This window comes from Oryzias melastigma, linkage group LG1 (genome assembly GCF_002922805.2).
Source record: "Oryzias melastigma strain HK-1 linkage group LG1, ASM292280v2, whole genome shotgun sequence".
Taxonomy (NCBI): Eukaryota; Metazoa; Chordata; class Actinopteri; order Beloniformes; family Adrianichthyidae; genus Oryzias; species Oryzias melastigma.
In genome coordinates this window covers 16,559,552-16,572,843 of record NC_050512.1, presented here as the reverse complement: position 1 = coordinate 16,572,843, position 13,292 = coordinate 16,559,552, and the positions used below count along the sequence as shown (strand labels likewise).

At 44.1% G+C, this 13,292-nt stretch overlaps 1 protein-coding gene across 1 annotated transcript in view; it reads right to left on the bottom strand.

The window, feature by feature from the left end:
- The window catches only part of bnc2 (basonuclin 2), a gene marked incomplete at its 5' end in the record, with an annotated part of 88,355 nt that extends 75,893 nt beyond the window's left edge, over positions 1–12,462 (bottom strand). The window contains 2 exon segments of the mRNA XM_024289729.1: positions 8,916–8,978; positions 12,200–12,462. Coding sequence (XP_024145497.1) covers positions 8,916–8,978; positions 12,200–12,462 — 326 coding nt within the window.
- Between the last annotated feature and the right edge of the window lie 830 nt (positions 12,463–13,292).

Here is a 13,292-nt window from a genome sequence, read left to right as displayed (position 1 = left end):
CACTCAGCAGGGGAGGACGCAGAAAGGGGGTGGTCATTCACTCATCGCTTGGATGAAGTTGAGCTCTTAGTGCGCGTTTATGTCTACGTCTGAATGTGTGTGAGGCTGGAAGAAGGTCACTCACTGGTCACCAGATGTTAACTGTTTGGGCTGAACCACAGAGAGCGGGGGACAGTCTCTTTACTCCCCAGTCTCGCTCGCTGACACACACACACACAAAACCATGAGAGTGATGGGTGATAATGGAGTAGACACTAACAAATCTGCACCTCTTGGCTGGAAGCCTTGACTCAGAATCAGAAAGCAGACAGCCTGTCCGGCTCGTAAGCCCAAGTAAAACACACCGCTACACACTCAGCAGCCAGAAGGACTAGTGACCCTTACTTTAGCCCCACACAGTTTCCAAAGACATTCATTTGTTGTTAAATGACATTTACACCAGTGGAATTCGCTGTGGTTATCTTGTAGACGTATTAGTGTGTGTGAGTTTTAAAACAGCGAGCTGGACAGAATTTTGTCACTGTGTGTGGCCCCTACACTGTGCAAGCTTTTTGCTGCTCTGGATATAAGCCTGGTTATGAAATTCCCAGCCACATACATGCGCCGCTTCCTTGTTAAAGTCAGGGACATAACAGTTTTGGCTGGTGAAAGTTGTGCGGGCCACAAGAAGTAGGGGAGAAAACACAACTCTTCCTTTTTAAGTGAGAAAATCCCAGCTGGGCGCAAAAAATAGGAAAAAGCAGAAGCAGCCACTTGGTTTTCCAGGATGGTTAAAAAAAGGGCAAACTCAGATAAATGTGTAAAAACTTCACACTCAAGAAGACAAAACAAAGCCGAAAAGTTGGGAGCAACAAGGTAGACATGAAAGAGAAAAAGTTACGAAGATTTAAGTGAAATGTACAGAAAGAAAGGAAGGAAAGTAGAACATTGAGCAGCAGCTGGAGCGTTTCTGCTAATTCAGCGCTTTGACAAATCAATGCCACTTGAGGAGAGCAATCCACATCCTGAGTTCAGCTAGACGCATCAGTGAGACTGTAATTGTGTGTGAATACGTGTGTGCGCCTGCAGGCTTGAGGATGCCGCCGTTCGCTTGTCCACAGTCGTCGACATTAAGGGGCAGTAATGTGTTAATTTATAACTCTATCACCCCAGACGCCTGCATTATCCATCTGTGTCACACACCGCACCTACCATATCTATCATCCAGAGGGGAAAAAATGGCCATTCGAGAAAGATTAAACCACTGGTCTCACTATTTCTCCTCTTTTTTCCATCTTCCTTTTCCCTTTAGCTTTATCTATTGCATCCTTTCACAACCCTTTTCTTTCGCCCTCAGTTCCCCAGGTCCGGGTGATCAATTACAGCTTGACAGACTTCTGAGTTCAGACCGCTGGAGCTCCAGTGGCTCTGCTGACATCGAAGTCTACCCAAAGACGGAGCGTTTATTTGGCTTTAACAGCGTCCCTCTTCCTGGAGTCCTGAAGCCTGTATGTGGCTGTCACTGATCAGAGACAGAATAGAAAATTGTGGGTTATTACTGATTGAGGATCGATAAAATAGATGTTAAAAGGTATGAGCGTTGTATCATTGAAGCATATGGCTGTCAGTCATTATACCACCAATGCCATAATGTTAGACGTTATTTCCACAGACATCTGCCATAAATATTGATACTTAAATAAATTACTTTGTTTCAGGTAAGTCCTATTTCCCTATTTAGACGAATTGCAGTTATCAAAATATGCGAGGAGGCTAAGTACATCAATGTGGACATTTTTCAGCTCACGCCAGTGCAGGTGGCGCACAGGCTCTGCGAGAAGCAGCAGGCACTAATAACACCGGGCTAAACGAACGGTGCTCAGCCCTCCCTATTGAATTTCACAACATCCCCACTATTAGCAGAGAGACACAAGCTCCAGACATGTTCAACATGAACACGTGTTCCAGCCGAACATGTGTGAAACAAAGAGGCTTCCGAAAAGAAGAGGCGAGCTGAAGGGCAAAAACGGGAGATCTTGTGGAAAATGCGGGAAAGGCGCTAACACCTCCACCACTGAATACTCCCCAGGAACCCGCGTGAGAGGGAGTGACACAAGATACACGGACAAAAGAAGGCAAAGTGAGGTTTGATAAGAAAGACAAGCTGGCAATTCCACCTTTAAAGAGTAAAATAATCATCACAAGAGGAGAAAGGCAATCTGCCCATTAAGACTAAGTGGATGTCTATTAGATCATAGAGGTAAGGAGGTGGGGATTTACCATCAGTCCAACAATCCTGTCTGCCGTTTTAAAGGCTGTTGAGTGGACAACCAGCATGTTGAGACCATTTAAAGTCTTGCATGACAATAAAGTTTGTTTTTTTTATTCCTCTCCCATCACTCCGATGAAAACCTTTTGGTTTTCTTGTAACACTTTTCTACATAAAGAAAATTAGGATTAAAACTTCATTTCTGAGTATTTCTTTATTCAAAGTGTTGTGAATCAGAATCAAAATGCTGTTGAAAAAGCTTGTAGTTGTTAGATAAAATCTACAATCGGTTTTTCTCCCACTTGCAGACAAATCGATCCATGTACGTCTTCATTTTCTTTAGGCATCTGGCTCTAAACTGGAGGTGTGAGGGGCTGTAAGCTAGCAGTAGAGAGTGTAAACAAAAGGATGATGGGAAGTGAGGGGAGGCTTACTCTCCACCAATAGTCCCGCCCACAAATCAGAGGTAGTTTCTTCCGCTCTGCAGAAACTATCCTAGACACAGGTTTTTTGATTTTTTTCTAAAAACGGCATAATCATAATTAAAAGTCCACCTGAAACACTTTTACAATAGATCATTAGGAGGAACTTTCTTTACATTCTTAGAATAAGAGAGTGTGAGCGTACCTCTCTGTGAGCTGAAGTTGAATAAAGACTAACAAAGTCACAACCCAGTCCTGAGGGATCAAACCAACCCTCCTTTCTACTTCCCCCTCTGTCGCCTGCAACCCCCTGCCCCCATGTAAACCCCCTATTCTTATCACTGCAGTACAGTTAATCCTCCCACTCTCCTCCTCCTTCTATCGCGGAGTCCCCCAAGGGGGCGCGCCGAAGGCTAAAAGGCGGAGGCACATTTGCCACTTGCCTGCGACACATAATACGGAGGAGGCAATCAACTTTGGCTTGACATGTATTTGCTCATCCCTGGGACACGTTCACCTCCCCACCACCACCTCCACTGCTGGGAAATTGAGGGGTGAAGCTGGGGGACATTGTGGGAGGAGGGGGGAAGCCTAAATTAACACTTGACATTCAATACGGTCAGATCCTTAATTGGCCAGGGCCTTCCTGAGAAGGCAATTTTCTATTCCCCAAACTGCCCCCGCGCTGCGCCATGTGCCAGTGTCATCTGTATGTGTATGTTTGTGTGTGTATGTGAGGAAGAGATAATTTGTATCTGTGTGTAAGTATGTGCCAGAGAAAAACTAAGTGTATGCACATATCTGTGTGTGGCTGTGCATGTCTGTGAGCCCGGGCCCCTGTCCTGAGAGAGGCCCTCTGGTCCCTTCCCGCTCTCTAATGAGGCTGGATGAATTAGCGCTACGTGACATGATTTGAGCAGTGTTGCGGTCCCCCCCTCCTCTTCTTCTCCGCCTCTTTTCCTTCTTTGTCCTTCTCCCTTCCTCATCCCCTTGCTCTTTTTTTCTTAAAAGAGTGACAGGCATCTGGTGGCCTAAAAAAATGCCAGAAGCAAGCCCGTGGCTCTCGCCTTGAAGCGCGTGGCCCCTGCTTTATTTCCTGCATGCACACACAAATGCACACACCTATGTAATCTACACAAAATGAAACACTTTCCCCTTCCCTCCCAGTCCTTTTCCACACACTCGCTCGGGCACATGCAGACTGACTTGCACTTCCCCGCGGATTCAGTTACAGTTGATGTTATTACAGCTTTCAACCTGAGAGGTATTAGGCTTCCTTTAACAGATCTGACAGCATTTACAACACAGGCAAGTTGACGCCTCTAATCGCCTCTGTGACTTCAGACTATTACCAATTGATCTCCAAAGAGAGGCTCCTCCTCGCCTCCTGACGGAAGCCCAAAACTGTCGGCTGCTTTTCCTCTTTTTCATCAGAATGTTTTAACTTCATTAACTCATAAACATGTCTTCCAGTTCATTGATGTATCAGAAAGAGGCACATTTGTCCCCAAAATCCTATTTATCGCACAACCAAAAGTGATGCATCACATTTGATCTAAGAGATCAAACTCCATAAAATAAAATAAAAAAAAACACTAACTGATCAACAAGCCACCAATTAAAGCTGTTTTGTATTTATTTATTTATTGGAGGAAACATATCAAATGGATTAAATGGCATAAAATATTAAATGGCAGTCAGAGTCGCACGCATCATGCAGCAGACAAAGCACTTATGGTGGAGTGTGTTTCCCGACAAAGGAAGAGGCAGCTCAGGCCATTAACACAGAAAAACATCAGCACCGAGAAAGAAAGCAGGCGTTTATGTGTGGCTGCAAGCCAGCCAGTCAACAACACAAGCACATCTTCTTCTTAACGTGCGTTTTTCCAACATGCATTCTCACTTTGTCCCGTTGGAAAGGAGCGAAGCTGTCACTTCTGTTAAAGTCAGAAGGGGTTAAGAGTGAACACGCTGCAGGATCCAGAGTCGTTCCAATTGATGTATATCACTGTAGGCTAATTAGGTAATTTGTGATTTAATTGGAATTATAGACTGTTGGAAAGTGGAATACAAAAGTTCTTCCTTGGTGATCTGCTCGCATGCTTCAATCCAGCCACCCGTGGGGACCCCATGTAAATGAAAAGCCATGCTCTGTGACAACACACAATGCCTCTCCCATCCAGCCCACACACACAGTGGTATTTCACTGCGCTGCATGCATACACTCAAGGCATGGTTTAGAAAAAAAAAAAAAAAAAAGCTACCCGGAGTTGAAGCCAGAAAAATGCAGGCAGTAGGATGCCAAGGCAGCTGCATTTAACAGTGGCCATTAAATGTTATTAATCCAACAGCGCAAACATCTTTACAAAGTCAGCAGAGAGTGCAAACAAATGCTTGCACATGTTGCGTTAACACTTTGCTCACAACAAAAAGGTGGCTAATGAGCGAAGACGTATACGGCTAAACGCAGAAAGTTCCAGAGTGAACATGTACCCAAAAGGCATGATATGATTGAGAGTGTATGCATCTGTGCGTGCATGTGGGCGTCGGGCTGTGGGTGTGTGTGTGTGTGTGTGTGTGTGAGTGTACCTTGGCTAAAAGCCTACCACAGCCGGTACCACTACCCTCCCTTCTCCAGAACCTCCCTAAAAAATCCTCCCTGGGCCTCTGGCAATCAAATCCCTATGGCAAGCTGGAGACAGAACAGAGCGGAGCGGAGAGATCGGCGAAGAATAAAACATGGGAGCGCAAGAAAAATGAAAGTAAGAGTGAGCATTGAAGAAAAAGACTCCTCACACACAAACACACACGAGCTCAACGTATGCATTAAGAGATGAAGCATTTAATCTTGTCCATCCCCCCCTTCCACCTCTGCACATGTGAGCCGTGGGCATGAAATGTGTGTTGCCTGTTGGAAAGCCATTTTCTTCAAACAACAACTTTGAAAATTGGCCGGCGCATCTAAAACCTACAGTGGAAATAGTCACCTAACAGTACATGTTGGATTACCAGGTGAAAGAGACACAGACAACTACAAGCCGCGAACAAAATTACTATCATTATCCATAACTATAAATATGGCTGATGATGATGATGATGGTTTTAACAATAATAGTAGCAATTCACCGTGAGTGCTTTTTCACATAACAGTGACAGCATTAGTCACATCGCCAACAGAAAAATGAAAGGCTCGGGTGCCTTGAGAGCTCTTCTTGGTTGCCACTGCTGATGGGGCAAATTTGCAGGCAGGAGCCGGCAGACGGGGGTCCTTAAAGACGGATGTAAAAATAGTAGGCTGTCGATTTGCCCGCCGCTCTGGCTGCGCTCCAAGGCAAACAAAATAACAGGAGTTGAGGAATAACAGGAAAAGGGAGAAGCCATGGTGAAAGTATGCCCAAGTTCCTGTCACTTAGCGCAGGTCACACCTAATGTCACCTTCCTTTGGACGCAGAAAGGGAAAGAACAGCTTCAAAAGAACAACAATGTCTCTTCCATATGTTCGCGTCTCAAAATACCACGCGAAATATATGCGTGCGCTTCCTCCTTTCTCGTCTTGTTTACACAAAATTCTCTTATCTGAGATCATCCGCTGTGCCGGTGGCCTGGTAAACAATACCGACACGGGTTTGAAGAATCCCTCTGGAATAAGCTTCTGACACTTTGCACACACGCTCACCTTTTCATAGCTGCTAAAACCTGGATGACAGCTGTTGCATTCCTGCCATGCGCGTGTGTGTGTGTGCTTACGTCCACCTCATTAGGCAGTGGCGGGGTGGTGACATCCTGAGCGACTGGCCCTTCAAGCACACACTTCCTCTACACACCGGCGACTTCTCCCCAAATCAAGAAACTGCTCTCAAATGCATTATAAAGTTTAAACGATAAAAAAGTATGTGTAATAGAGAAGAGGAAAAGGTCACTCGGACTCTGTGACGTTAAAATGTTTTAAATCTTCTTCAGCTTGTCTTACATAAGAAGTTGTCACACAAATCCTAAATCTTTTGGTGCCATTCCACCTCTCAAATCCCTTCAATCGTTTCATTTTCCATCCAGATTACAAATATTTTTATGATTATTTTGCCAAAAGTGATCCCTCAACATATTTCACCACAGACGGCTGTGCGTTTGAGCCATCGCACAACACACACACACAAAGAAAAGAAAACCCCCTTTTTGGACTTCCGTGATTACATCTCTGCATCCCTCCAAATCATTCAAGCATTCTCCATGGTGGTGAGGGGGCTGTCTCCTCGGGACAAACGGGAAACAGCTGACCTGGAGCCCATGAGGGTTGCTCACATGATGCTTATTGATCGCTGTTTGCCCTCAGTCTCGCACACAGAGTCAAGAGTCAGGCTTGCCCCTCCTGCAGGGCATCACTACACAACTACAGAGGCTGCAACCCAATCGGCACCAGATAAAAGCTCCATCTTTAAACATTTAAAGAAAAAATAATCTGGCTGAAATCAAACACAAAGTAATTGCCTACAAATGAAATATGCAGCTCATATTTTGACACACGTTTGAGGTAAAAATGTTGCAGACGTCATTTCACCCTGGTGGCTTCTTGGGTAAACACAGTGGGGACCGCCGCATGAATGGGACCTTGTGCATCTTCCTACTTCGTCAAGCGAGATGGATTCTTAATAGAGTGCTCACACGGTAAACACATAAGTATCTGTGGCCCCTTTCTCTTTCGTAATTTATTTTTTTCCTATAAAATTAATTGGTGCCTTCAGGAGAGATGAACGCACACCTTTTGCAACTCTTTATCCAGCTTTTAAATTTGTTTAGAGGTCAGTGTGATTTGACCTGCTGGAACTTTGAGGCGCTAGATCACATCAACGACAGAAAATGTTGCCTAAAGTTTGCCTCTTAATGCATCGTTTTGGTTTATTTTCAAGTACTGAAAGACGCTCTGTGACACATACAATTTTCTGTAACCGCAGGACAATCTGATTTAGCGTTTGAGAATGGAAGGTGGAGTAAGACAGAAGGGGGGTGAAGGTGGGGGAAGAAGAAGGAGACTGGAAACGCAAGTGAGAGGAGAAAAAAGGCAGCGCGAGACAGAGCAGTAGAAGCAGAAGAAGAAAAAGTAGTAATGGGGGAAGTGGTGCGTGTCGTTTCTGCAAATCTCCTCTTTCACCTCTGCTCTCCTCCAGCTCTCCATCCAGGGCCAGCCAAGAGACACTTCAGCTCGCACCCGCACACACATGGAGCCCCAGCCAACACACACTGAGCGGACGCACACTCACACAACTGGCATATGACTGTTTAGCCACCCACTCAGAAAAATAAATGGCAAAAGCACGAACGCCCCTACACACACACACACACACAGTATCAGGACACACACTTGACACCAGATACATGCATGTATAGACATCCATATGTTCTATGTGCAATGACCCATCAAAGACAGACACAGAAATAATAACAGCTGAATGTAACCACACATGTACACACGCATCCACTGACTGTGGATAATTCTCCACATATGCGTCAAATCACTGCCTTCCAGTCCCACTCAAAAAAAAAAAAAAGTTTTGCATATGAAGCACACATGCGATGTGCAACACATCTGTATAGCACCATGTAATAACAAAGTTTGCACACACACTAACTGCTACAGGCCCCTATGAGCACATTAATACACAGATGAGCTCGCACCGCGATCCGCGCTGTATGTGGAGGATAATATCTAGCTCATTTCTTCACTCAGACAAAACAAAGCAGAGCTGTTCCACAAATATGTCTGTCATCGTACCCTGAAAGCAAATGCCAGGCACTTTCACTGCTTTGACAGGGACTGAGCAGGCTGCACATGCAGAGCACTGATGAAAACGGCCAGGAAACGAAACACATGAAGGACAAGTTTAGATTTTTTTCTGTACACTATGAATGACATAACATAACTATCTGCCACTGGGAGAAGGATTTTGCCTGAATTATTATAATCTAACCCCACAACAAATTATTGTGTTAAAAAAACTAAAATCATACAAAATATGAAAATATTCATGCAAATCCCTTTTATTGGTAGGAAAAATGCAAAACAATTATGAAAATGACACATTTTGATGAAGTCTTCCATATTTTTGGGGCACACATTCACAACTGTAAATGCCCTGTTTGGTTCACATGGGACTTTCAGAGGGCTCTGTTTTTTTTTTTGTTTTTGTTTTTTAAGAAACAAGCAGTGCTGGGAGCAGACAGAAGTCAGGCAAACTGTGATGCCACTGTACCTCTTCCAGGTCTCGGCCCATAGTCGACCTGTCGCACTTCAAAGGAAGCCGCGTTACAGCACCCTTGCAAAAAGAAAAGGAAGAGGCTATTTTAGAGATAGATTTAAAGTGAACACAAACACTACTTTCTTTTTTGTTATCATTATTTTCTTTTTTTCCCTCCGAGATGCGCGCGCAGAGCCCGGGTGGCCTCAGCAGATCCTCAGGTGGAGGTGAACTGTGGTTTTACGCGCCCTTCAGAAACCCCACGTTTTTATTTTTCCCACGTTTTTCCGACACGAAGCGAAGCAAATAATGAAATAAATAGAAACAACGCGGCCTCCGGCTGCTGTGCTGTAAAGGAAACATCCCTGATGAGCCAATTAGGCCCGTGGTATCACTTAACTCCGGAGTTTTTAACTTGCAGGGGTCGATTTTCAGAGCCACGCACGTAAAGCTGCGGGTCAATTAATGCTCTAAGTATGATCTCTGCGCAAAATCCACAACATAATTAAATAGCTTCTAATTTTGGTTAATTTCTAAATGTTTTTTAGTTGTTGTTTTTATTTAGATTTTTTTTGCAATTCTGAAAGTTTTTTTTTTCTTATAAACACATTGTTGCAGAAATTAAGGGGAAAAAGTGAAGGTTTTTATCGAATTTATTTAATAGATTTTTATAAATTATTGTTTATTTTTGTTAGATCTTGAGTTGATTTAGTAGCATCCAACGTTATGCAGTTTCGAAAAATATTTTAACACGAAGGCCTTTAAAAATATAAGTACACATTTTGGTTAAGAAATGGCTCAATGCGCATTTTTTCGTTCATTTTTTTAAGAAAATGCAAAATATAAAAAACAAAATAAACAGAACGTGCATGTGTTTTACGTATCATCCAAAACAAATCAAATTCATGTCAGAAAATACAAGGTTTTAAAATATCACATAAACCCTATGTTGCACATTTTACTTAAAAAATGAAAGTCACCAAATAATTTCAGGCAAAAATTAAATCACACAAAAAGTAAAATCCAGTCAATAGAATAAATAAATCTAAATAAATATATGTGTTTTTTGCTAAAACAATCTCTTTCAGTTGAATTTCTTTCTCTCTTTCTTTTCCTCTGGAAAAAGCAGTGAGGACAAACACAAACAAACAAAAAGTCGTTTAAAAAACGAAGTCATTATTTGCTGATTGCAAAGTCTTTGCTGCTTTTGGAGTGGCCAATAAAGATTACGCACCAAGAAAACCACACACCTGCCGCAAACCACATCTTATTTGCAGGCAGTAGAGGAATTTAAAGACAACCTCTGTTTATGTCTCAGTACATTTTTTTTCCTTAGGTTTTGTGTGTGTGTGTGTGTCTGTTTGTGCGTAATTTACAAGGATTTTCGGAAGAGTCGCAGCTCCATCCAGGAGCGCGTCTCCTAAACGCGCTGCGCAGACTTCTCCTGCGCGAGTATTGATCACATATAATTGGGCCTAACAACGATAAAATACCGCATTTCTCGTGTCACGCAAGCGATCTTTACGGAAGAGGAGAGGAGAGGGGGTGGGGGGTGGAGGGGATGCACGAGCCCATCTCTCTCCAACACCCCTGGGTGCGCCAGGCTCGGCAAACACAAAGTCATTATCGGTTAGATTCCAATAAGGCGAGTCTGTCAAGGAACGGGCTTCCTTTGGAGAATTTATGTCATGCCTACTAAACATGGAAAAGATGTCTTCTGAGTGGTGCAAGGAAGGATAAATAAGCGGGTCCCACGGCTGATTATATTGAAACAACGGCGCGCATTTGTAGAAAAGGGGCTGGGGGTGCGGGCGTGGGGTCCCAGCAGAGCGCAGGGGCCCATCCACCTGCTCAGTCGGCAGATGAGAGAAGAAAAGGAGGCTCGCCGACGCCGGCCTAACGATCCATCCATCACTTTTTTACGTGCGTAATTTGCCCAAAAGTCCTTAAAAAGAAAAACGCATGAAAACGAAGCAGGATGGCAGAGTCCTGAATGAGAACAGGTGCAAAAAGTTGTGTAAATAATCGTCTTTAGAATAGTATCATATTAAAAAAAGTTAATTTAAGAATTTATTTCAAAAATAGGTATTTAGACGCAAAATGTAAAAATAATAATGTAAAATAAATAGAAGTTAAAAAGTTTTCATATTTCTTTTTAAAGATAAAACTACTAATGACAGAATAACGTGTGTTTATTTACAACTCGGAGCCGCGGTGATGCTGTTGCGCAAGAGCCGCTGTGGCCTGGGTGCGTAACAGCATGTGCATGGTACGGAGAGCACGCAGGTCCCGCTATGATTAACTGCAACCCAGCAACCGTTCTCTATCTTCCCCGGCTCTCCCTCAGACACGTGCGCGCGAACGGACACACGGAAACACGCGCGCACACAGCTGCTGGAGATGGCACAAAGCGCGATTCCAGACATTTCTCCACCGAAACCACTTCTTCTCGAGCAGAAATCTCACCCTCTTTTTTAAGTTGTTTTAGGTCGGAGAAGAAGGAAAATAAAAAAGGGGGGACAAAGAAAGAAATAACATCTACAATCAAAGGTAAACACCCGCAATGTCGGGAGGAAATGTGGACTTTCCTCTGTGTGCGCACACTATCCGTTATCACCAGCACTTTTCCAGACCTCGGTTCGTTCACGGCTTCTCTGCTGATCTGTGACCGCGCATGGGACTTCCTGCTTCGGCCACATGAAGTTAATAAGCCCGTCCCAGAGGGGAGCCCCTGGCCGAGGCTTTATCGGCACAGAGGTTACAAAAACATGGCGATTGCTTGCTTTTAAACTCCACACCCTCGCAGTCCAATTACGCAGACTTGAGAATGGATGTGTGGAGTCCAGACAATAAAATTTAAAAAATTATTTAAAAGAAAAAAAGGGTTTTCTTGAACTTTACAATTCCTAACTAAAGTGTGGGGAACCAGATTGCATAGCATATGAAAATTACACACGCTTGGATCATGCACTGAGTAAATCAACACAAAAAGTCTTTCAAGCATGCTTTACAGAACTTTAACATGCAAGCTTTTATTCTGAAACTCTCCTACATCAAAGGTGATGTTGGTGAAAGGTGAGTTACTGACAGGTGAGAATCCTGATCTGAAATGTCACAAAGACAAAAACACACTTTTTTTTCCCCGCACAAGCAACATACATGTACAACACTTTCTCGGAATAATAATAGAAAGTAATGAAGAACAACACAGAGAAATTAGAAAAAGAAAACAAAAGTTTGGCCTCTGTGAAAGGAAAGATGCACACACAAAGGAGGAAGGTGAGGGTGAGCTGACGTACCTGCTGGGACATTCTGTAGAGGAGGTTGCTGTCAGTGCTCTGCTGCCATGTCCCCATGAAGCCCGGCTGCTCAGCACTAGGCGGTCTGGTGCTGAACTGCATGGAGCTTTCTCCTGCTCCCTCAGCGCTGCTGCTAACAATGCTAATGCCACCCAGACCTCTGCTTCTGCTGCGGCTGCTCTGACTACTGGAGGGGATGCTCACGCAAATGCCAGCTGCGCCGGTGGGTCCGCTACCCTGAGCTGGAGGTGGCCTCGGCGGCGGCTCCGGGTCTTGGCTGGGCTCTGGGGGGACCGTGTCACTCTCTCTGTCTTTCACATCCAACTCTGCCTCCTTGGACTTAGGGAAAGGGAGACACGGGGAGGGAGGGCAGGAGGGATGTGGGAGTGCGAAGGAGGAGAGAAGAAAAAGAAGTCAGTGAAGGTGGGTTCTTTTGGGGTCGTGCTGGCTTTTTTCATCTCGTGTTTAAAGGAGGATAACAAGGAAAGGAGAGACGGAGGAGAAGATGTGTGCGAGAGGTCTCTTTGGTAAAGTGTGTGTGGAGTTTATTCTCATGAAGACATGGAAAAGAGGGCCGGCAGTGTATTTCCTCAGGGGTGGCCTCATGTTGGACGGGGAAGATGAGCGGACCACTGGTGAGGAGGGATGGGGAGAAGGATGGAGGTGAGAAAGTTGAAGCCATTGAGAAGGTGAGCGATAAGAGAGCAAAACAGGAAAAAAAATGTGAGGGGAGGGAGGTAATGGAGTTGGCGAGGAGGGGTGCATGTTGTCTGTAGATTGAGTTTTTGGTTGCAAACCAGCTGTCAGTCATTTTACTCTGACTCAAAACAGACGCTTCCAAACACCCAAGTTCACCTGTCTGCACTCATTCAAACGCATGCGTGCAGCATATGCAAGAACAGGAGAAATCACAATCAACACATGCACAAGTTGTCAGCCAGAAACAATTTCCTTGCAGAAATTTCAAAATAAACTTCTTAATTTTGACTATGAAGCAAACATTTGAAGTCTGGACAGAAAAATGTCAACACTAAAGAAAAAAGTTCCAAAAATAAAAAAAAAAGCACAAATGTCTCTTACCATCAAATCTGTG